Raw genomic sequence first — 25,209 nt, forward strand, 5'->3', positions numbered from 1 at the left:
CATGTAATCCCAGCTACTCAGGAAGGTGAGGTAGGAGGATCCCGGGTTTGAGACCAGCCTGAGCAACTTAGTGAGACCCTGTCTCAATAAAATAAAATAAAACAAAACAAAACAAAATAAGGGCTATGGATGTAGCTCAGTGGTAGAGAGTCACTGGGTTTGATCCTCAGTACTCAGAAGGCGTGGGGGGACTCTTAGCTCCACTTAAATGAAACCACAACAACATACCATTTTCTACCTATCAGACTAGCAAAATTCAACGAGTCCCAAGACACTGGGGTGGCAAGGAAGCAGGCACATGACAAGAGCATAGATTGGAGCATATTCTGAGAACCGGGTGACATCGATCTGTCCACATTTAGTAGGCACATAGAGCAGAGGACATGCATCAATGCGTGCAGTGGCAGAAGGCTGGGAACCACCTAAGGGTCCATCACTGGGGACTGATGAATGTAGGTGGCGCCCTACGGTGCACGCAGCATTATGTAGCCAAGAAACAGAGAAAAGTTCTTTATTATTCACATGGAAGGCCCACTGAGAAGTGTGCCAGGGGGCAGCACGGGGAGTTTCTACAACGGCTGCCATGGTGTATAAAGGGAGAGAATATATACAAGCATTTGTATTTGATGCACAGAGAATACATGAAGGTCGTATTGATGGCAACACACCAGGAGCCTCCAAAGACAAGGGCTGAGAGTCTGGGAAACAGGAGGAGGGAGAGCCTTAGCTACCCCATATATCTTTTTCTGTCTTTTAAATTTTACACTTAAAACATTTTTTATCTATTCAAAATTAAATAACTTTTTAACAAAGGAAAAAATTTGCCATAAAATGGAGATGAAGGTAAGTCCTAAGCACCAAGATGAAGAAAGATACCTTGAATTTGTTTCCAGGGGTGAGAGGGTCCATGGCAAATCTTTACCCTTGGGCCAGCTGCCCCCCACTTGCAGCTGGGCACTGTCAGTTGAGGGTCAGAGAATTAAAATCTTGTTTCGGTAGGAGCCTGAGTAAAACAGAAGAAGGATAAACCTGCTATCAGTGGCTGGGGAAAAATTCACGAATGAATGCATACCAAAGCCCAAAAAGAAAGATTAGAATCTGGGGCCCCAGGGCTTTTTCACCACAGCATACTATGACAAGGACCTCTTGTACCCACAAAGCTCCTACTAAGAGCCTCTGAGGATCCACTGCCTGAGCATGCGCAGGCTCTGGGTTCAATCCCCAGCACCACCAAAACCAGAAAACAAAAACAAAAGTCTCTGGAAACCATCTGGAGGGAGTGTTGGGTGGAGGTGCTCCAAGGCTAGACCAGGTGACCTCCACAGGAAAGACCAACCAGAGGAAGGTGCAGAAAGGCCCACCAGCTCCAGCGACCCCTTTCCTGGCCAGCCTTGATTTAGAGCTGACTGAAAGGTCCCCTCCCCACCCCCACGTAGCCAGGGTACAATCTGAGGGTCAACGCACTTGGGGAAAGTTCTGCCAGCCTTATAAGGGAGAAGGCTGGTTACAGCCATCAAACCAGCCTCAAAAGAGAAGATGTTACAAGAGGGACACAGAAGTCTCAGGGGCTGGGCAGTACCAATGGCTGAGTCCTCCACGGCTGGCTCAGGTCGTGCCCCACCTGCCCTGCCCTCCCACCTCCCCTCTCCTTACCTTTACTGCATCCTCATTTGCTAACCCCACCCCATTTGGATCTCGGCACAGACTTCAGGCCTCAGTCCTGAAGGCCAACCCTCTGACAGCTCTTCTCCTTTGTCTTGGTCAGCAGAGCTAAACAGGTTCCTGTGCCTGTGTGTTTATCCGTCTCCCTGACTACACTGCTGACTCCCAGGGAAAGGGAGCCATCAGGTAACCCTGGGTTTGTGTCTCCTCCCTCTCCCTTGATTCAGGGCTCCGGCTCTGTCGAGCAGCTGTGCTCAGCTGGCCAGCTCCCTTGGGGCCAGGAACAATCTCCCCCCAGTTTCAGGGTGGCTAGCTGCCCCCCTGCTGAAGAGGGTTTGGCAAATGCCAAACTATGTGCCAAACTAACTGTAAGAGAAACAGCATCTGCCCTCCCCCCTCCTTCTCCCCTTGGGAGCCAGAATGCTCCCAAGTCCGCTCCTGTCACTCTCTTGCTACCCATCTCCCTCTAAATAACATCCAAAGCCATTTGCCAGGCACAAGAGGCTTTACCTGGCCTGGCCCCAGTTCCCTACCCCCCACCTCCTTCTGCTCCGGGCAGGTGGCCTTGCGGTCTGGTAGCAAGCACCTTCCTTCCTCAGACCCAATGCCTTGCTGTGTTTTCCCCCGGAATGCTTCCCCTGAGGCTGGCCCCATCTAGGCTCTGCTGGTCTAAAATCACAAACCCTGCAGCAACTAGCTCTTTCTATTGCTCCCACTGTAAGTCAATCTCTCCTTTTCTGGCACCTCCAGAGTCACCCCTTGCTCTACCCCGGGGCTGGCTGCTTATAGGGCCTGAAACAATGGAGCCATGCCCTCTGGCCAGAGAGCAGGCCACACTGGACAGGGGGACAAGAGGGTGAGGCAGGGTTGCTGTGAGCTGCCTGAGCTCCTGGACCCAAACCTTGGATCTGCACAGGTGTCTCCAAGGGTTCTGGGAACTACACTCTCCCTCTGCAGGCTCCCAGCCCAGGGTCTACACGAAGCCTGTACCTTGCCCTCACCTTTGGAGGTAACCCTTTTATTAAACCTTCCTCAAATCACCCAACCCAGGCAGTCTCTTTCCTTTCAGGTCACCATCTGGCAACACATGTCTGTTGTGAGCTGTCCCCCACTAGACCACAAGTTCAGGAAAGACAGGGACCCTTTACACTCTCTGAGGCACCTCAGCCTCTGTGTCACCACTGGCACCTGGTGGCAGCTCACCAGGTGTATGTTAAATGAGTGTCTGGAGAAAGGGAGGATCAATCTGATCTGGAGAGAGGTTGGGGGGCTGGAGGACAGGCTCCAATGCAACCCGAGCTCAAATGCAACCTGGGCAACAGTGAGAAGGGGCTTCTCCCAAGGCGGGAACCCTGCTATGTCATGCTTAGCACTTCTCGGCAACCTCGGATGGCTCTGGGTTTGTTTTCTTTGAATGTCTTCCCATTGGAATGAATTCCCCATAGGCAAAGGCCACATCTTTCTTGCTCACCACGGTATCCTAAGAGTTGGAACAGTGCCTGGCATACACAGAAGACGCTAGATCCACGTTTGTTGAATAAGCTAGAGGAAAACGAGTTCTCCAAAAGAAATAACGAACTGGCCAAGGACCTCAACAGCCTGATTGGGTGGTTTGGACATGGGAGAGGAAAACAGAGGAGGACCTATAGGTCCTACTGCAGGGGAGCGAGCAAATTAGGGCTTGTAGAAAGATGGGGCTGAGGGGACCCAGACTGATGACCATTAGGGAGGTGGCCGCTGTGACATTTGGGCAAGGCAACATGAGATCGGTGAGGAAGAAGGGGGCAGAATTTCATCATTGTCTGGCTATGAATGAATAAGATGACCCTGCAGTGTTTTGCTCATTCTATGCACTGGGAACTGAGGCCTCACTGCCAGGCCTGCAGTCCTGGCAAGGGAGTGGCCGGTGTCATCCTGTTTCTAACCTGTCTGAAATGGGAAAGCTGCGGAATGGAAGTGGCTGGGGGGAAAGGTTAAGTAAAATCAAATCTGACCACGTTGTATTGAAAGTGTGACCAGAGACATAATAAAATAAATAAGTGTGTGACCACAGAGATCTGTACAGAGAAAGCTACAGGCCGCTGTACCCTGAGGCCTCCTAGGTGGTGGTGGCCGCAGGGGGAGGAGCATAAGAAGCATCTCCTTGTGAGCAGAGATGGGGTGTTTGGGACCCTGAAGAGTTAGGCAAGCTGGAAGAAGAAGCCAGCAAATAAAAGGAGGGCAGGCAGGCCAAGAGGTAGAACAAGGAAGGGTGGACAGTGTCCTGGAAGCCAAAAGAACAACCTTGAAGAAGGGAGAAGCAGCCAATGCTGTCACACGTCAGAGGAAGGCGCTGGTTGGACCTGAGGGCCCCATCCTGGTGGGGCGTCTGACTGCTGGCCTCTGGGACTGGCTGCAAGAGCTGGCAGTGCCAAGTCAGTGTTTGTGAAGAGCCTGCTGCCTGTCCCAGCAAGGCCTTCCTGGCATCTGCCCCAAACCTCTTTTTCAGCAGATTGCCAACTGTCTCACAAATCCATTCTTTCGTCTCCCCGTGGTGGCAGGGCTCCCAAATTTTACCTAGATGTAGAGCCACTCAGCTAAAGATCACATTTCCTCATTTCCCTTACAGCTAGGTGGGACCCTGGGACAGGGACAGGGCATTTCTAGGTCTTGCTCTTAGCAGAAGGCGAAAGTTCTCCTTCACATACACTTCATCTCGTCTCCCTCTTCCTGAGACTGGAAGGCGGAGGTGGAGAGGGGTAGCCCCTCCCAAACCCTGAGGACGTGAGCAGCACCCAGGTGATGGAGGAGCCCAGAGGCGCAGGAGCCTGGACACCACCAGATCCTGGCGCCAGCCTGCACCTTCCAGACAGCGTACACCTCTGTCTCAAGACGCTCTACATGGGGACTTCTGTTAGGGCAGCCTAACTCATGGGAACACACCATTTAAACTGGTACAAAGGCCATCTTGGATCAGATGGGCAGTTGCTCAGTTCATCTCTGCTAGGGGCCCCAAGGGACAGTGAGAGAGGCCATTGGCATTTCCCTTGATGAGATCCTCCACACACCAGGCCATCTTAATCACTTGCTACACAGCCATCATTCATAAATGGGTCCAAACCTTTCAGGAAGGGATCTGTCCCCTCATTGACACAGCCTAGAAAGGAGTAAGAGCAGTCCGTGGCGCGCAGCTGCAGCCTGCCTCCCTGACCTTTAATGGGGCCCACGTCCAGCTCCTTTTCTCCTCCCACCAGGTCAATCAGTGCCTGGGTGCGTGATGGGGTTGCCATGCACACAGAAATGCTCCATGCATCAGAGGGACAGAATCACAAACACTGCAGTGGGATAGCATCAAAGGTAAAGACCATGAACCTGGAGCTGAAGGCCCAGGTGCGACTACAGCCATGCTACTCAGCAGCCAAGTTACTGACCCCGATGGGCCTCCACATCCTCAGCTGTAGAGGGTTACAGTACAAGCCTGAGCTTTTAAGCCAGGTGCATGGCATGTCTATAATCCCACTGGCTCAGGAGGCCGAGGCAGAAGTTTTGCATGTTTGAGGCCAGGCTTAGCAACTTAGACCCTGTCTAAAAATAAAATTAAAAAGGGCTGAAGATGCAGTGCAGTGGTTGCAGTCCCCTGGGTTCAATCTGTCCCCAGTACTACCAAAAGAAAAGAAAGAAAATCTTCAGGACCTAGGGCTCCATGAAGAGTTTCTAGACAACACCAAAAATACCATTCTTTCAACTTCAGTACAATTAAAAATTTTCATTCTGCCAAAGACTATGAAAAAGATGAAAAGATAAGATATAGGGTGAGAGAAATTACAAACAACATATCCAACAAAGTTCTTGTATACAGACTATATAAAGAAATCTCAAAACAATCCAATTAGAAAATGGGCAGCCAGGTACAGCGGTGCATGCATGTAGTCCCAGCTACTCCAGAGGCTGAGGTGTGAAGATAGCAAGCCCAGGAGTTTGAGGCCAGCCAGGGCAACACGGTGAGATCCCATGTCAAAAAAAAAAAAAAAAGGAAAGAAAAGAAAAAATAGGCAAAACTCCCACACATTTCACCAAACGATAGACAGCAAATAAGTACAACAAAGGTGTTCAACATTAGCCTTTAGGAAAATGCAAATTAAAGTCACAATGTATTGCTACACATCTATCAGAATGGCTATAATAAAAAAATAAAGATAGGCCAAGCATGGTGGCACACGCCTGTAATTCCAGCAGCTCAGGAGGCTGATGCAGAAAGATCGTGAGTTCAAAGCCAGCCTCAGCAAAAGCAAGGCACTAAGCAACTCAGTGAGACTGTCTCAAAATACAAAATAGGGCTGGGGATGTGGCTCAGTGGCCAAGTGCCCCTGAATTCAGTCCCCGCCCCCAAACCAAAAATAAAGATAACACCAGATTCTGGTGAGGATGTGGACAAATTAGATCACTCTTACATTGCTGGTGGGAATGGTACAGACACTGTAGAAAAATTGTTATTGTAGTTATTATAGGACCTAGTTATTATAGGACCCAGGAATTGCATTCTTGGATATTTATTGCAGAGAAAAGAACAGTTATGTTTATACATATACCACACACAAGTGTTTTAGCAGTTTTATTCATAAAAGCTCCAAGCTGGAAACAACCCAAAGGTCTCACGATGCATGAAGGTGAAACCAGGTGCCTGGGATGCTACCAGCAATGAAAGGAAACAAACCATTGATACAACCTAGAAGGTTCTCAAGTGAATTACATTGAATGAAAAAAGCCAACCTCCAAAGGTTACACCTTCTGATCCCAGTTAAATGCTACTGTTTCAATGACAGAGGTGGAGGAGAGTAGCAGTTGCTAGGAGTTGGTGATGGGGAAGAGAGATGGCTATGGTTATAGAGAGCATGAGGGAGAACTGTGGGGACTTGTTGTTCTGTCTTGGGATGGTTACATGAATCTATGTGTGACAAAACCACACACACATAAATCTGAATGAGCCCTGTAGACTGTACCAGAGTCAATGTTCTGTGTGTGTGTTTGGTGCTGGGGACTGAACCCAGGGGCGCTCTACCACTGAACTACATCCCCAGTCCTTTTTGAGACATGGCCTAAGCTGTTCAGGCTGGCCTCAAACTTGTGATCCTCCTGCCTCAGCTTCCTGAGCAGCTGGGATTACAGGTGTGCACCACTGTGCCAGGCCAATATCCTGGTTCTGATATCGTACTAGATATGAGTCACCACCACTGCAGGAAACTGGGTGAGGTGAGAGGCACATAAGACCTCTTTCTTATGTACTACTCTTCAATATCCAGTGACTATTTCAAAAGTAAAATTTAAAGAAAAATCTGTCAGAGATGCACACTGACCCACATTTACAGATTAAATGACACAGATCTGGTATTTGCTTTAAAAGATACTCCAAGGAGCTGGGGTATGGCTCAGTGGTAGGGCCCATGCTTATAGTATGCATGAGGCCTTGGGTTTGACCCCCAGTCCCAAACAAAAAACAAAACAAAATGGAAAAGCAAAAAAATACTATAGGAAGAAAGGATAAAGAGGAAAAAGTGGAAGAAATAGATGACACAAAGTATTGATGCTGGGTGAAGACTATCTAGGGGTTCTCATACTTTCTAATTTTGTTTTTGTAAATTTCCAACATAAAAGTTCCCAGGGGTACGTGGTACAACAGAAGGGCTAAACCTAGTTATAAAGCTGGTAGCCTATGTGTTGTTGTAACTTCTGAGCACAAATCAAACTCAAAATGTATGGTTCTGTTTCTTTACAAAGCTTTATTATGAATTTTTATTATGGGTCTTTCATAAATCACACTCTTAATTTATCTCTGTTTACTACCTTCTCCCTTCTAGAGGTCCCACAGAATCATTAAAAAATAGAAATCTATAAATACACATTGTGGATTATGCAGTTTCTACCCAGCGACAGCAGCAGGGCCGGAGTCTAAGTGGTCTGTTCCTCTCCCAGCGGTTCCTCTGGAACAGTCACAGCACTGCAGCCTCTGGAATCTCAAGGGCAGAATCAGCCCCCTTTTCCAATCCCCACCTTGTCCCTTAGCACAATGGCATTTAACAGGTGTTTGTTTTGGACAATGAGGGTGACTGCGGAACTGCAGAAATGCTGACTGGGGTGACTGCTCCAGAAGGCAGGGCGAAAGGTAAGCTGGGGTCAGTCCTAGCCTGACCTGGGGATTGTATTACAACTCACTAGGCCAAATGCCAAGGGCGATCAGACTCCCACAGGGGAGGGGGTTTGCACATAAGCTCAGGCTAACTGCTTTCAGCCGAGAGCTTGAGGTCTCTACAAACCTGACAAATTCCTATCTGGTCCAGAGTCGAGGAATCTTGATTTTTTTCACTATCATATCCTCTTCAGTTCCTGACAAGCGTCTGTCTCCTTCCAGGCAAAGGGACAGAATGCCCTAGGGAACACTGAGTTTAGAGGACAAAGTCTCCACCAAACTGTCAAGTTACTCAGGTTTCCAAATTCACCAAAGGAATAGAAAATTCAGGGATGACTGGAGGCTAGGGGCACGACTCAGTGGTAGGACACTTGCCTGGCATGCGCAAGGGCCTAGGTCCAGCCCCAGACTATGAAGAGGAAAAATAAAATAAAATAAAAGATTGTGGAAGCCGAGTGGCCACAGAAGTCAAGTCGTGGACCTCAGAACTCTAACCTGGGGAGCATCGTGCCCATCTTGTGTTCGCTTTCGGGCATCCCTGGCATTTCTCTAAATTGCATTTGGTTTTACAATCTCCCTTACAAGACCAGCCAAAGGATATCAACTTGCCTGGCATCTTCTTTAAAAACTTATTTTCTGCTTCATCAAGGATGAAGTCTTCTCTCCCAGGAAGCAGAGGGTGAGCAGATTCCGCCTGGCTCCTTGGAGAACACCTCTGCATAGGCTGCAGGCTCCTCCCAGCCTGCTTCTGCCAGCGCCCTCTGGTCCATGCCAGTCTTCTAGTCTCAGCCACCTCTCTCAGCTTGTGGAATACAAGGCCAAGCCAGGCCTCAAAATCCCACCTGCTACATCCTTTTCCTATTGTTTAGAATCTATGGCTCCTTGATTAAGTCACAGTGCGACATATCCCACACTCCAGGCTCTTGTCAGGGAAGACTTTTTTCCCAGGAGGGCAGTTCTCCAAGCATACATTCCACAGAGGGACAATAAATGGCAAATCTCTCAGGATGGCCCTGCTTTGGGGAACTCTATCAATTGCTGGCCAGAGCATCAGCACTGCCCTGATGTGTCATTGTCCTGCACATTAACATATCTGCTCACAGCTCCTGACTTCTGCCAGCCCCATGTCAAAGCTGTGATGTGTGGTCCTCCTGCTTCCGTCATTATAAGGGAGTAGAGTACAAAGTTACTTTCCATCAGCTCAGACAGCATGAGCAACCCAAGTGAGGAGGGAAATAAGAATGAGGTTCTGGGTTGACGAATTGGTGCCATAATCGTTCATGAGTCGAAAAAAAAAAAAAAAAAAAGAAGAAGCCAGATATCCTGAAATATACACAGGGCAAGGAGTCCTCCCGGCAGTGAGCAAAGCAGCAAAGGACCCTTTCTTTTCCTGCCACTTTCCCTGTTCTTCCAGGTTGCAAAGGAATCAAATCCTGTGATGATAAATGAAGTGACCAGCTGCTGCCACACTCTAGCAGGTAGCAGTATGGCCCTTTGGATTAAGAAAGTCTCATTATTACTATTGTTTTGTCCTCAACCAAACATCCAGTGAAAACAGATAATCTGAATATAAGGTCTGCTATTAAAATCATGCCCCATCACATCCTGCAGCTGCAGTTTGGTCACAAGGAGGTCACTCTCTCTTCTGTCCTCCAGAGGCTTTTTCTTGCCCAGGAGAGTGGAATCCGCATCTCTGTACAAGCCAGGCTTCTTTCTCAGCTCACGAGAGGGACCTAGAAAGAAGAAGAAGCAGGGAGCCTGCTTGGTGGGGCCCTTCCTACTGTCCTACAGAAACCAGCACCAGGGCTGTGAGGGGCGGTCACCGGGCTGCAGGACACTCAAGCACTATGGAATGAGAAGTGCACGTGGGAGTAAGGAGAGGCAAAGGGAAAATATTTCCTCTCACCAGGGTGGTGTGAAACCCACTGGGAGCCTCCTTCCCGCCAAGAAACAGAAAAGCTGGCTGAGGCAGACTCTCTGCACCTGGGTCTCCAACTCACTTCTTCCTGCGGATCTTGGGTTTCTTCACGGGTCGCAGATAGGGGTTATCGATGACATTCTCCTCCCCATTCCGGCTGCCCGACAAGGAGGGGTTCTGCTGCAGGACAGAAGTGTTCTCCTTCTCGGCTCCAGAATCATCCTTTGAGCAAAAGCCGAAATAAAGCAAAACACCAACGGCATGAGGAAAGAGACTGTGCCCGTCACAAGAACTACCATTGCGTCTCTTTTGACTGGGAAACAAGAAGGCCGAGAGCTGCTTTCTTTCCAATGTTCCTATCTCTGCCCCAGGTGCACCTGAGGCCCAGGCAGTGGCTGGCTCTGCCAGGAGAAAAGACTGTCAGCTTTGACCCAGTGGAGCACACAGTGGATCCAGAACCCCTTGAGAGGCGGGGACATGAGTTAGGGAGAATGGAGGCCTGGGAGAGGCAGGGAGTTGTAGCTACAATTTCAAAGCTTCAGGGAAGGAGCCCAACCCAGTGGGGAGATAAAGAAAAGGGAGTTCACCCTGGATGCCTTGCAGGACTGGGAGACATAGGCCACAGGCAACAGGGTATCTCCTAGGCCAGAACCAAAAGAAATCATAACAGATTTTTCCCTAAAGTAATTTCTGGAATTTACAACATGGTATCAACAACCATATCCCAGCATAGCTGAAACCTCTCTGGTCCTGAGGGTTCCCAAGGCAAAGCTCAGAGCCTGCAGGTACCATTATGTGTACCTCATCAATAAGGTCTGTGACCTGTGACTCATAGTTTTTCCTTTAACAAAAATGTTATTAATACTCTTTTTTTTGCAGTACCAAAGATCAAACCCAGTGCCTCATACATGCTAGAAAATTGTTCTATCACTGAACTACATTCCCATTCCTTTTTCTTTTTCTTTTTTTTTTCCCCCATCCCTTTTTACTTTATTTTGAGACTGGGTCTGGCTAAGTTGCCCAGGTTGGCCTTGAATTTCTATCTTCCTGATTCCGCTTCTTGAGTATAAAGCAGTTTTTTTTTTTTACATTTATTTTTTAGTTATAGGTGAACACAATATCTTTATTTTATTTCTTCTATGTGGTGCTGAGGATCGAACACAGTGGCTCACACATGCTAGGCGAGTGCTCTACCTCTGATATACAACCTCAGTCCTAAAGCAGTTTTTATTGTTTATTTTTTGAGGAAAATGTTTAGTCCACATACATTCAGTACGATTCCAGTTAAATATTTTTTAAATCACAATTGTGTACATGTAGGAAAAAAGGTGATAACCTGAAATTTTAAAAACTGTCCTGGGAGTAAGGGTGATTGCTCTCCTTTTCTAATTTATACTCTTCTCTGTTTTGCATGTTTTTAAAAGTGAGGCTGCAGGGGCAGAGGGGAAAATCATACCAAAAATTTGACCTGGAAGGACAGAAGTGTTCTCCTTCTGGAGGGACCAGAAGCTGGTTGGGTGGCGCCCCCTGGTGACACATCAAGGGTTTCATAAGAAGAAGAAATCACAGAGATTCTTTTTCTGCAATTGGAGGCTGAAGCCCTCACCAACCTCAACCAGGAGAGGAATGCCATCAAAACAGACAGCAGAGTAGAGCACAGTGACCAGATAGCACAAAATTAACAGATGGTTCTCAAGGGACAGATGACCCAGGGTGTGGTCACCAGTCTTCAGCTTACTGGGCCTGGAGAAATTGGATGGTTTCTAGGTTCTACTGTACACCCTAAACCATGGATTGTCCCGAGGGAGCCAGTTCCCTGTAGGGCCCACATGCTTGCCCTCTCCACTGTTCAATCAAGTGGGACCACAAGGCAACCTGGGCCTATTCTGGACTTTCTGAAGACCCTCTTCAAAGAGAGTATCTCAAGATCAACCTAGCTCTTGACAGACCTGATGCCAGACACAAGATCTGCCTACAGCCAGGTCTACCGTAGACATGAAGCTCCCAGCCTGACTTTTCTTTCTTTCTTTTTTTTTTTTTTTTTTTTTTGAGGGGGGCTGATATTGGGGATTGAACTCAGGGGCACTTGACCATTAAGCCACATCCCCATCCCTATTCTGTATTTTATTTAGAGACAGGGTCTCACCGAGTTGCTTAGCACCTCACTTTTGCTGAGGTTGGCTTTGAACTTATGATCCTCCTGCCTCAGCCTCCCAAGCTGCTGGGATTACAGGTGTGTGCCACGGCGCCCGGCTCTGAAATTCTTGATGGCTTGACTGAGTGGCATCTGCCCTCATCCTATCATTTCTTTACTATCAACATCCTATCCCCAAAGTTATTGGAAGGTCCCTTCACTGTGCCTTAAGTGTGTTCTAACACAGGAGATGACACAGCCAACGGTGCTGAAAAGCTACCCCTGGGACCATGCTGGAGGGTAATGAAGGTCCCTCCATTTTCCTCCTTATGTCCCACAAGAGCAGGATGACAGCTCTATGTCTTCCACATACAGCTGATGGAAGTAATCACCTTATTGTCCCTTTCAGGGACAGGCAGCCTCAAGATGGGGAAAAATAGGGGTAGTGGATCCAAGTAAAACATCCAACTGACCCAGAGAGTTCTAAAAGCATGGGAGCAGAAGGGTCTGTCAGAATCTCCTTGAACCTGCAAAGGTCAGACACAGGCAAAGGCCTGCGAGCTCTCAGGACCCCCTGCTCTGGGGTGACTGTTTCCAGTCTCATGATTGTCAATACCACTCCCATGCCAACAACTCCAAGCCCACCTCCAGCCCTCACCTCGCTCTGACCTCCAGAGCCTACAGCCACCTCCATACAGGTGCTGGTCAGCATCGCATGCTCAATGTGCCTAACGTTCCCTCACCAAACAGCTCTCGGTGTTCTCTGCCCTTCCAAGCGTTCAAGCCATGCTTGTTTCTTTACATCCTCTGTCCAGTGTGTTAGGAATCCTCTAGGATTCAGACCTTCAGATCAGGCAGAATCTGACCACTTCCGCCACCTCTGCTGTGACCCCTGACACACTGCACCAGCTTCTAAGGGCTCCTCCTCTTGCGTCCACACCCTTCAGGGCAATCAGAGTGATGCTTTCAGAAGTTCAAAAACGTCTCTCCTCTATATCCTCCCATGACCCCCACCCCTCCCAGCAACTGATGAGGCCCATCTGATCCAATTCTCCTTCAATCTGCCTCAGCCACTGTTTCTCAGGCCCTCTGCACCGGCCACACCCTCTGCCAGGCACTCTTCTCCAGATATCCACAAGGCTCACTCCCTCACCTTCTCCAAGCCTCTGCACAGATACAGCCTTCTCGGTGATCTACCTAAGCACCCCATTTAAAACTGAAATCTATATCCTCACCCTGGATCTTCCCCTACTGTATTTCGTCCAAGGCACTTTCATCTTTAATATGCTACTTAATGACTTAATTACATATTATGTTTATTTTTGTTCTTCCACTGCTAAACACAGGCTCCTAAAAGAGGTTTTGTCTGTTTTGTTCATTGCTTTATCTCAAGGAGCAGAAGAATACCTGGCATGTACTAGGTACAAAGTAAACATTTGTTGAGTGCATGACTGGTTCAAAGTTTCATACAAAAGTTTAGACATGTGGATTGCCTGCACAAGGCAACAAGTTCAAATGTATGAGAGGAAAAAAAACATGTACTATTTTAAAATGAACAGCTCTGCTGGGCATGGTGGTGCACGCCTGTTATCCAAGCAGCTAGGGAGGCTGAGACAGAAGGATTGCAAGTTCAAAGCCAGCCTCAGCAATGGCAAGGCACTAAGCAACTCAGTGAGACCCTGTCTCTAAATAAAATACAAAAAATAGGGCTGGTAATGTGGCTCAGGGGTTGAGTACCCCTGAGTTCAATCCCCAGAAGCCCCCCAAAACAAAAAACAAAAATGAACAGCTTCTTTATGTTCAAGTACATGGAAAAACCAGAACTAGATTAAACAAAGTAATTACTCCTTATCAATAGTCCTGCAAATGCACTGTCTTCAACAGATAAAAGAATAATTTAAAACACCAGTTATTTAATTTGCTTTAACAATATCAGTGAATGCTAGAAACAGAAAATCACCTAAATGTCCATAGTGGACTCATTACATTATTACATCCATAAATGAAGCTGCGAGGAATGAAGGAGCTCTTTATACAAAGATACGGAATGATCACCAAGATACATACAGCCACAAAGGGAAAAAAACAATGGGAAGACCATTTGTGATCTGCTGTGTGTGTTTAAAACAATTTTTTAAAAAATGTATTTTAGTTGTCAATGGATCTTTTATTTTATTCATTTATTTATATATGGTGCTGAGGATCGAACCCAGGGCCTCACACATGCCAGGCAAGTGCTCTACCACTGAGCCACTATTCCAGCCCTATTTAAAACAATTTTAAACACCCAATGTCTCTAGAAGGATACACGAGAGATTGGAGAGACAGATGCTTTGTTGGGAGGGACAGAATGAGAGGAAGGAATGTCACTTTACATCTTTTTTGTTCGTTCTGAATTTTGAAACATATTATTATATTTCCCAATCCAACAAAATAAGAATAAATGCCTACATATAAACTGTTGCTAGAATCTTAAGTCTCCAAGTCTCTATTTTACTTTGTACAGAAGAGTTTGGGGCTGTATAACCTAAAACCACAGAGAAGGATGTGTGCTGTGAGCCACCATGTGCCAGGCACCTGACATACATTAGCTCACTTTATCTCAGGCTCTCATCCCCTTGAGGTTGGTGTTCCCATTCTGATGTGCACTTGTAAAGACACAGACTCAGGTATCCGTTAACACAATTAAAGTCACACATCTGGCAAGTAGCACAGCCTGGATATGAAGCCATGACAGTCTGCCCCAGGGTCACATCTTTCTCTTCTTTGCTGTCTATACTCCTAGCTCAGCCTCTTTGCAGCCTGGGGTCCTCAGGCAGCCTCGGTTCCCTTACCACAGGGACCTCACATCATGTCACAACCTGTGTTAGGCAACACATCTGTGAGCCCTTTAACTATATTGTACTTACAAATGACTGGTGGTATTTGCTTAGCTTAGAAGACTCCTTCTCATAAGGTGAGTACAAAACAGAAGTATAAAATAACAAGTTCCACTGCTTTAAAGCCACGGGCTTCCAGCCTAATTCTGAAAGGGATCAGTCAACATTGAAGGAACATGTATGTTCAAGCAAGGATGATCTCCAGCAAAGATCAGCGAGCACATCTCACTTGCAAACTGAAGTTGCTCCTGCCGTCTGGTGCCTCCTAGCTTAGAGTACAGGAGGGGCCTTCAGTCTAACTATGTCCCCTAAGGCTCCAGACGGGAATTTTAAAGGATAGCTGAACATAGTAGTCTGAACAGAAGGACCCTGGGAGCCTTGAATGCGTTACTGCCTCCAGCAGCTCTAGGATTCTGCTTTTTATTTTTCATTTTAAAACAGGGTCTCACTAAGTTGCTTAAGGCCTTGCTAAGTTGTTTTGGCCTTGAACTTGCAATCATTCTCCTGTTTCAGCCTCCTGAGTCACTGGGATTATAGGCATGTGTCACCTTACCTGGCCAGGAATTGGTTTTTAGTTTTATTTAACTTTAATTAATTTACAGAGCTACATGTGGCTAGTGGCTACAGTAATGGACAGTATAAGTCTATATTCATTGACTCCAAGTTCTCTCCTGTTCTCTGTGAATTAATTCCAGGGCCTTACTCTCACTCTTACTGAAACTGCTCTTATCAGAGTCAAAAACTACATTCACTGCAAACTGTGTACTTATTCTGTTTTTCTGTAAGCCTAACACTGTTCTTAACATCTATTAATTTACAAATACGTGTATCTACTTATGTACCCTTATAATTAATGGAGGAACCTTTAAAAGTTACAATAAAGTGATCAAGGCAAAAAAAAACAAAACAAAACAACTACATTCACATTGCCAAATCCAATGGTCAAATTTGCAGTCCTGTTACTGTAACTGCAGCTCAGGAAGCAAGCTGATGGCTCTTTACTCCCTGAAATCTTCCCTTCCCTTGGCCTCCAGGACCTGTCCTCTCCTGCTTCTCCTCTCACCTCTCTGGCTCAGCCATCTCAGTCTCCATGGCTGCTTCCTCCTCATCATGACCACTAAATACGTGACAGCCCCACGGCCTGGTCAACGCACCTCTTCTCTTCTTTGCAGTGGTGGGGACTGAACCCAGGACCTCATGCATGCTAGGCAAGCACTCTGCCACCGAGCTAAACCCAGCCCTTTTTATTTGTATTATGGGACAGGGTCTCACTAAGTTGCTGAGGCTGTCCTCAACTTGCAACCCTCCTGCATCAGCCTCCCAAGTTGCGGGGGTTACAGGTGTGTGCCACTGCACCCAGCTCCTTTTTTTTCTAGTCCTCACTTGCTTCCTAAGAAAGCTCATTTACTATCTTGGTTTTGAGTCCACCTACGTGACTACCAAATTGACATCTCTAGCCATAACTGTTCCTCAGACTCCAACATTTGGACTCAACTCTCTACCTGACATCATCAAGTTCATGTCTAATAAGAATCTCAAGCTTAACACATCTGCACCTGAGCACCTGACTGCCACCCATACAGCACGCAGCATCAGTCTCCCCTATCTGGCTGCAGACAACTTCCTACTTCCTGTCATTCAGGCAAAAATCTTGGAGCCACCTTTCACTTTCTCTCTCCCCTCAACATCTCACATCTGTTCTACCAGTTGGTGCTGCTCTGTAAAGAATCTAGAATTTGACCAAATGATCTCCTGGTGGTTTCATTGCTTTTGCTCCTACCGCCATACCTCAGCTTATTGCTACAGCCTTCCAGCAGCTCTCTGGCTTCCGCTCTGCCCTCTGTAGTCTACTCTCAACACTCCAACCTGACTGATTCTGTTAACAATCCTCCATGAGATCCCGACCTTCCTCTACTCATTATCTCCCTGGCTCACATCTTACTGAGTAAAAGCAAAAATGTTTAATAAAATGTTGAAGACCCTGTAAGTCTGAGTCTCCCATGAGCTCTCCGACCTCATCCATTGCCTCCCCCTCGTCCACTCCACTCTGGCATCCTTGCTGCTCAACTCAACAGCTAGGCTTCCACCTCAGGGCCTTTATCATCTACTGGTCTCACTGCCTGAAAAACTCTACCCCCAGATGGGAGCAGGCATTGATCTCTTTAGGTCTTTACTCAAATATCAGTTTAATTTTTTTGGTTCTTTTTAGTTATATACATGACAGTAGAGTCCATTTTGATAAAGTTATACATGCATGGAATAGCTCTTATTCTAATTAGGGGCCCAGTCTAGTGGACACACATGATGGTGGGATTCACTGTGGTGTAGCAGATATCAAATTCTAATCCTGTACTCCCTCATCTTCATCTTCACTTCCTATTTTTCCTTAGCTCCATGAAGTTTGTCTGTATTTCTTCCTTCTAATTCCCCAGCACCTGGACCTAAGCCTGGCCTGGCAGGTGCTCATTCAGTATTTGTTGAATGAATGAGTGAATCCCCAGGACATGGATATGTCTCTCAAGTTGGAGATCAGGTTACACCTGGATCATCATGGACCTATCCCAGGGTGACAGGCCAAGGGCTGGATGGGCCAGTTGGGGGGAACTCTGAGGCAGGCAGAAGACAGGACCCACCGTGCTGATGTGGAGAGCGAGGTTCTCTGTGTCTGTCTGCTCATCCTGCTCCGAGGAATCTGTCTCCTCCATTTGTTGCATCTCCAGCTCAGATGGAAGAAGAGCTGTCAGGTAGGGGATGGTGAAAGGTCTGGCAGCAATCACTGGGGAAGTGGAAGAAAGCATGATTCCACTGACAGGGAGTCCCTGCAGCCTTCCCGGAGCCTTACAGCAAAACAACGGGCAGCACCCACAGATAACACTGGTTCATGTGCTCCAAACACGTACAGAACGGGCCCAGCGATGCCCTGTGGCTTTACATGTGCCATCTTTAATCCTTGTTCCCACTGGTACATAAGCACAACTATCACCCCATTTGACAGATGTGGAACCCAACGCACAGACAGGTTGACTTTCTTAAGCACAGAAAATAGCAGAGTGGGATCCCAACTTAGGCAATCCCAACTTGAGAGCCAATTTTTAACAAGGAAAACTGAAATCAGACAGAACTGGGGCTATCAGCAGAATCTCAATTGCATTGGCTTTGTGATCTTATACCCAAGGTCAGTTAACCCCTTGAAGCCACATTTCTACAGCAGGAACACTGATCTTTTCAGCCTGAAGGACCTAAGAACTCCAAGGGTGAATATTTCCCTGGATCTAAAAGACACTTATGGTGAGTGGGAATTTCTATCCTTCCAAAAAGCAATGAGGATGAAAGAAAGAAATTGATCTAAAAACAATACTAATAGGCTGGGGATATAGCTCAGCTGGTAAAGTGCTTGCCTCGCATGCACAAGGGCCTATGGAAGAACGTGATTATCAGGAGCTACTAAAAAATTATTTTTACTGTGGATCAGAAATAGATCAGGCAGCCATAAGGAACTAGGATTCAATGCTACCTAGTAGCCCATGACCTTGAGTTAGCTACTTATTGCTGTTCTTTATAAGTCTGTGGATCCTACAAAGGTGGTGATAATAACAGTTCCTAACCTATAGGTTCATGAGATTGAATGGGATGATGTATAGGAAATCATCAGAAATGTCTGGCACTTGGTAATGTCAGCTGCTATTATTCCAGAGCTGGGCACCTAGTAGGCATTCGGTGGTAAGGGCCTATTGAATCAATGAATCACCCAATCTCCCTGTTTATTTTTGTATAAACTGAAGCCTCCTGTAGAGATGAGGAACTTATTCAAAAAGGCCAAATAGTGCAGAGACACAAGGTTAAATGAGATGGAACCTGGGGAAGGGTGTTGTGCCAGGCAACTGCACCAGATGCCGGTGCTCCTTCTACTTCTTGGGCTGCCACTTCTCCCCTGAGTCTCTGTGAGTCCTACGGCTCAGCCACCCTTGTGGAAACCTAAACTCAATGTACCTTGAGCAAATAATCCCACAAAGGCATTTCTGTTTTGAAGTTATCAGATAGAGACAGGCTCTTAAGACTGGAGAAAAGGAGCCAGGAATCTGAAGAATAAGCTGCCATCAGAGAGAAAGACAAAAGCTTATTCATTTCTCCTCACCAAGCCAATAGAAAAGAAAGATGGCGTGATTATCTCAAATGACAAAGACAGAGTCCACAGAGGAAGCAACTCTTACATGGGAATGTGCTGACGTCATCTTTGAAGAGACTCTGGGTCTCGCCTGTCTTGGCCATGAACCGTGTGAGTGCCCGCTCCACATCACGCCTCTGGGATGCAGCCTTCTCCCGCAGGACCTGGTAGTCCGACACAGGCTTACGGTAGGTCTACAAGAGAACAGCAAAGACACCTGGTAAGCTGAGGTGCCCTTCTGCTCTGATGAGTCCCTGACTTGCTGTTGCTAGGTCCTTCCACCCCTCAAAATGACCCACTATCATTATTTACTGTAGAGATCTCCAGAGCACAATGAAGAGACAGAAAGATGATGGTATAACCTCATAAATATTTATATGTATTCTTAAAAATTAAGAAACGTGCAAATGTTTACAATAGAGCTGACTCCGGCTTTCATTCAGTGCCATGACAGTTGGTCTCAAGTGTAAGAGACACAACCTTAAGGAAGAATGGGAGTCCCCCGGGGAGCTGTGACAGGGGCCTTCAGTTCCATCAGTGTAATATGACATCCTGCATTATATGAGTGGCTGCCATGTGGACTTGCAGATTGTATTATCCTGTTTTCTTAAATTCACCCTCTCAAAATGGACACATTGCTCCAAAAGATTCCCTTAAGAAAAACAGGCTGAAGACGTTATCCTGAGTGCTGCAAATGAACAAGAAAATGACAGATGCCACTCCTTCTGATTATGAGCTTGCTGGCAATCACTATGGAAAATAAGTGAGATCTAATCTGAATAAGAAGTTATCCAAAACATGGCAAAAGAGACATTTTAACAATGACATGAAAGTATGAATTCTTCATGATATAGAGACAAGGCTTTTAAAGGAGGCAATCAGAAACATTTCCACATGTCACTATTAATTCAAGTGTGTCACCTCTATAGTTCCCATATCCATACTTAAACAGACACAGAATTCTCTGACTAAAATCTTCCCAAAATTAAAATGAATTATTTAATTAATTATTTATTTAGGTACTTGGTACTGAACTTAAGGGAAGCTTTACCACTGAGCTACATCCCTAGACTTTTTAAAATTTTTAAATTTTTTTTTTTGGGGGGTGCTGGGCATTGAACTCAGGGGCACTCGACCACTGAGCCACATACCCAGCCCTATTTAGTATTTAATTTACATATAGGGTCTCACTGAGTTGCTTAGGGCCTCACTTGCTGAGGCTGGCTTTAAACTTGTGCTCCTGCCTCAGCTCAATCCTGAGCTGCTGGGATTACAGGCGTGCACCACCGTGCCTGGCTTGTTTTTATTTTTTGAGCCAGGGTCTCACTAAGTTGTTGAGGCTAGACTTGAACTTGTAATCTTCCTGCCTCAGTCTCCCAAGTCACTGGGACTACCACTGTATCCTGCAAGATTATCTATTAATGTGAATTATTTTTGTACAACATTACATTATAATATTTATGAAAATAAACAGGCACTTATTAGAATATATACATAATATTTTCACCATCAATGACACACTATAAGAGTTAAAAAATGTTATGGGTTGAATTGTGTACTCATAAAGAACATTTTAGACATATTGAACTTACAAAAAAACCCCACAAAATTACCTATAAACTCACCAAAAATGGATCATGACATTTTGTAGAATATCCTTCTAGTTTATTTCTATGTGATTAAGTACTTTCAAATGTTTTGGTGGAACAGGCAAATTCTAGCTTCAATCTTTATTAGTTACACTTTTGGAGGCAAACCTGAGAACATTTTTTCTCACTTGTCATATTGCTTCTCAATGGGGAAAGATATCGTGAGTTCTGAACTGCTCTTTTACCAGAATTCCAGTCAATTTACTGAATTCCAGTCAGACAGACAATAGGAATTGATAGAGTCCACTGCTCCTGGATGCTACTTTAGAGTCACCGTCCCCAGTATGGCATCATCACTCACCGGAGTTTTGATGTAGGTGTGGGGATCGGGGAACTCAGGAAAATGGCTGGGGATGTGTGGCGGGTGGGGTCGGTTCTGCCCTGCAGTGAGGGCCTTGGGGGTCACTGGCTGATTGGTCACTGGAGCTGCAACAGAATCACAACTAATTAGTCCTCCTACTGAGGCCCTGGTTTCTATAGATTATGGTCACTGTCCAAACTCCTTTTTTCACTGGACCACAATTTTCAAAACAGCAGGCACTTTGTATTTCTATCAATAAAAAGCCTCTGATGGTTTAAGGACCTGAGAAGGTCACCCCCACAATGTTCAGGATTGCTAGATGACCTTGGTTGACATTTCCATCTATAACAATCTGCCCTCAGTCTTTTAGGTAGATAGATTGGTGTCTAGGACCAAAGTAGGTACCTTAAAGAGCATGCTGAAGAATGAAGGAAGTTAGATGGGTTGCTAACTCTTTTTTTCAGAGAATCTAGGGTGGCTGGGGGGCATAGCTCAGTGGTAGGGTAAGTGCTTAACATGCAGGAAGCCTTAGGTTCAATCCCCAGCAAACACACACACACAAATTGTTCAGGGACCCTAAATAACAAAGATGTACACTCAGCTGGAGAAAGTTAGTATATGTTTAAGTGATTGCTAAGGGGATTGGAAATGGCACCTTCCGCTGCTATGCTGTGAGAGGAGTTCTTTAAAAGATGCCAATGTGAAAAAGTGACTTTAAAGGAAAAAAATCCAGTGAATTCTTCCCAAGTCCTACAATCCCAAACTAGTTGCTCCCTGTTCAGTTCATGGTACCCAGTTTTATCTAAGGCTGAGTCACTAAATATTTTGTTTAAAGAGCCACATAGTAAATATGTTAGATTTTGTGACCATACAGTCTCTGTACACAACTAAACTCTATCATAATAGCACAAAAGCAATCACAGATAATAAATCAATGTGGCTGAATTTCAATAAAACTTTATTTACAAAAACAAGCAGCAGGCTGCATTTGGCCCATAGGCCATGGTTTACCAACTCTCAATCTAAGGAAGAACAACAACTTTCATGTTTTTCAAGCAGCATCATTCACTCTTCTGCACCTAAAGCACAAGAACTGTAGTAATATCTCAGAGATGGCTTTGCTTTTTGGCAAATAAACTTCACATCCTAATCCTATAAACCAAGAAATAGATTGGAAGTAGCCCTAAAGATTGGAAGGGAGCCTGCAACAAGGAAACAGCTACCAATCTGACCCCTGACCTAGTCAACTAATTCATTCCGCAAGCATTAACTGAGCACTTACTGAGTATTTCAGTTCAAAGTCACTTACGGGCAGTGATGACCATCCTCTGAGACCGTTTTGCATAAGCAGGGAGAGTGTCCACATTGAAACCTAAGAGACAAGAAAACAAATCACTGCCCAGTCAACTGAACTTTGAACGGGAAGAGGGTAATAGTGTGGAAAATGACTTTAACTCCCACTCAAACCAATGTACTGTCCTTCACAAGAAGCTACAGTGGAATCCCCCAATAGGGAGTTAGGTGGTCTCTTAGACCAGTTCACAGAAACCCTCTCTTTACATCTCTCTTGTGGTAAAAGCACATCAAGAGAACTATGAGGGAATCCAGACCACTCAGCTGACATGGGTGCCTCCTAAGGACTTACCCCTCTCTCATGACCTCAACTAAGTTGCATGGAAGAATTTGAAACTGGGGTGTACGTACCCATTTCAACCAGAGTGACCACAATATCTGACAGCGTAGGCTGGGTCCTGGCTGTGTGCTCACAGTAAGACTTGGCACTCCTCCCAATTTCTGAAATGTCTATGAGAGGATAGAAGGCATGAGGTCTTATTCTCAGTTCCTCAAAAAGTTAAATATAGAATCACCATGTGAAGCAGCAATTCCACTTCTAGGTCTATACCCAAATGAATTGAAAGCAGGGACTCAGAGATACTTACATATCCATGTTTATAGCAGCACTGTTCACAACAGCCAAGTGGTGGAGAGAAATTATTCTCCACTGACAAAATAATGGATAAATTGTGGGACATACATAGAATAGAATATTATTCAACCTTCAAAAGAAATTAAATTTATATATGTTCAACATGAATGAACTCTGAAAACATGCTAAATGAAATAATTCAGACACAAAAAGGCAAATATTTTAAGATTCCACTTATATGAGATGCCTAGAAAAAGCAAATTTATATAGAAAGAAAGTAGATTAGAAGAAAAGAGAAATGGGGTGTTATTGTTTATGGGTAGAGTTTCTGTTTGAAATGATGAAAACTTCTGGAAATGGATAGTATTGATGGTTGTACAATATGATGAATGTAATTAATGCCAATGAATTGTACACTTAAAAATGATTAAAACAAGCCAGACATAGTGGTATATGCCTATAATCCAAACTATTTGGGAAGCTGAGGTACATTCAAGGCCAGCTTCAGCAATATAGTAAGACCATGTCTCAAATAAAAAGGGCTGGAGTGATAGAGTGCCCCTAGGTTTAATCCTAGGAACATATATACACCACCTCAGAGAGAGAGAGAGAGAGAGAGAAAAGAAAGAAAGAAAGAGGGATGGAGGCAGGGATAGAAAGAGAAATAACAATAATAAGAGAATAATCAAGAGCTTACAATTTTCCTATCTCAGAATGTTTTACATATAAATCTCACTTATACTCACAATTCCATGAGGTACAATTTATTATTCCATTTCACAAATGAGGAAACTGAGGTCTGGGAGGTTTAGTGACTTGCCTAAGTTATTAAGAGACAGAATAATGACTTACACCCAAGCCTATCTGATTCTGAAGCCTGTAAGTCACTTCATTTCCCCACTTTTGCCTTAAGTCCTAACACCATTGCAATATAGGGCATAGATCTGATGTTGGGGTTGACCAGAAGGCAGCCTAGTGTTTCCTGGTACTCACAGCTTTGCAGCATTTCTGTCAATGTTTCCACAGATGCTTTTTCAGCACTCTCAAACCCTGCTTCTGTGAGCAAGGAGCTCACAACCACTTGCAGGGTTCTCCTCCGGGCCAGATGATAGTTATCTGCAGGGTTAGTGGACTGTTTACTTCCTGATCTCTGTGAAATTGGCAGGAGAGCGGGGGAAGACTTTCAACCATAGGACAAGGATACAATCACATAGTTCATACATCATCAATGGCAAGCCAAAGTTCTTTTGCTAAATACTTAGCAAGGCTTAATATTTAGAATTATAAATCTTGACCAACTAAGTAATACTTTAGCACCCAGGGTGCTTTAAATAAGAGATAACCTTTCTTCCAACCTAAAGCGTTCCAATAGGAAAAACAGCTTTTTTTCCCCCACTTTCTGTGTTGAGATTATCAGAAAATATAGCTGAAGAAACAAGTATGAAGAGATTGAATAAATCTACTTCCTCCAAAAGAAATAATCTCTCTCTTGTTCCATTTCTATACTATTTCATTAGCAAGGAAAAATAAAACAATAACACATAAAGCTGAAGACATCAGGGCAAAGGATAATCGCACAGAAATGTAGAGAAGCTAAATATTTTGAAACGGAATCCTTCCCAACTTTAGATGGCCAATAAGAAGGTGAAAACGGCTTCTTTGGACCAATCAGAAGGTGTTCCGGGTTCCCACCCACCCAACAGAGAACGGGCCAATCAAGACGCAGATCCACCAACTTAGGAGGCCGTCGCCAAGTCCTAAGGCGGGGGGGAGACGTTCGGCCTGAAACACCCTCCTCCACTCAGAGCTCCCGGTGGGGCTGGATTTCTGGGCATGAGCGTGTTGCCCAGGCCAGGGTAAAGTTACAGAATGCCCAAACTCTCTGGGCTTCAGCCCTGCGCCTCCTTCCCTTACCGTTCCGGAGCTGCCGGCCCCGGCTGCGGCCGCCGTGTCGGCCATCTTGCTCTGGCGTCGTGTGCGCGAGCGCGGGGCGGGATGGGACTTGTAGTCACGGGGCGGGGAGTCGGCGAGGGGCGGGGCGGCGCGCGCCCCCCAGGTTTTCGGAAGCCCAGTGGGACTGGGGGTGAGGAGCGTCGATGACTCTGAGTTACGCGAACTTTTGTGAGAGAATTATTCTTGAGGCCTTCGGTGAGCTAGGGAATAGGCCAGGAAAACGCACTTTGGGTTTTACTGATTAAAAATAAATTATTTTAATGTGAATCGTTTCTCATAAAGAGCATAATCCTGGGAGGACCCCTGGAAGTCGCCTGCATTCGCAGAGGTTTCCAAATTTATCAGGTTAGCAACACCTGGTTGGGCCATCCCAGTCCCAGTGCCTTCACCCTGGGAGAGGGTCTTGTTATTCAAGCTCCCCAGATGGTTTTCCTGAGCCGGTAATTTTGGGCAACCCT

At 45.7% G+C, this 25,209-nt stretch overlaps 1 protein-coding gene across 4 annotated transcripts; it reads right to left on the bottom strand.

Annotated features, from left to right (window-relative positions):
* Window positions 1–531: 531 nt before the first annotated feature.
* Window positions 532–24,769, bottom strand: Taf8 (TATA-box binding protein associated factor 8). 4 transcript variants are annotated; one of them, XR_011707733.1, is made up of 9 exons: window positions 24,713–24,769; window positions 23,792–23,948; window positions 22,576–22,674; window positions 22,181–22,243; window positions 20,872–20,996; window positions 18,968–19,115; window positions 17,390–17,532; window positions 877–1,003; window positions 533–698 (listed from the first exon to the last, which is right to left on the bottom strand). XR_011707733.1 is itself a non-coding variant. In XM_027950457.2 (9 exons), exons 1-9 carry the CDS (start codon window positions 24,755–24,757, stop codon window positions 9,546–9,548), a joined length of 933 nt encoding a protein of 310 aa, XP_027806258.1. In that variant the 5' UTR covers window positions 24,758–24,769; the 3' UTR covers window positions 6,241–9,545. The 4 variants fall into 4 exon arrangements, 3 of the variants coding, with proteins under 3 accessions (XP_071469498.1, XP_027806258.1, XP_071469497.1); XM_027950457.2 differs by lacking the exons at window positions 533–698; window positions 877–1,003 and adding exons at window positions 6,241–9,558; window positions 9,826–9,965; XM_071613396.1 differs by lacking the exons at window positions 533–698; window positions 877–1,003 and adding exons at window positions 6,241–9,558; window positions 9,809–9,965.
* Between the last annotated feature and the right edge of the window lie 440 nt (window positions 24,770–25,209).

This window comes from Marmota flaviventris, chromosome 6 (assembly GCF_047511675.1).
Source record: "Marmota flaviventris isolate mMarFla1 chromosome 6, mMarFla1.hap1, whole genome shotgun sequence".
Lineage (NCBI taxonomy): Eukaryota > Metazoa > Chordata > Mammalia > Rodentia > Sciuridae > Marmota > Marmota flaviventris.

Coding starts and splice junctions, on each gene's coding strand:
- Taf8 (XM_027950457.2), bottom strand. CDS start 24,757: ATGGCCGACACGGCGGCCGCAGCCGGGGCCGGCAGCTCCGGAACG. Junction 23,949..24,712: donor GGGCCGGCAGCTCCGGAACG/GTAAGGGAAGGA, acceptor CCAATTTCACAG/AGATCAGGAAGTAAACAGTC. Junction 9,966..17,389: donor TCGCTCTCCACATCAGCACG/GTGGGTCCTGTC, acceptor TTTTGCTCAAAG/GATGATTCTGGAGCCGAGAA.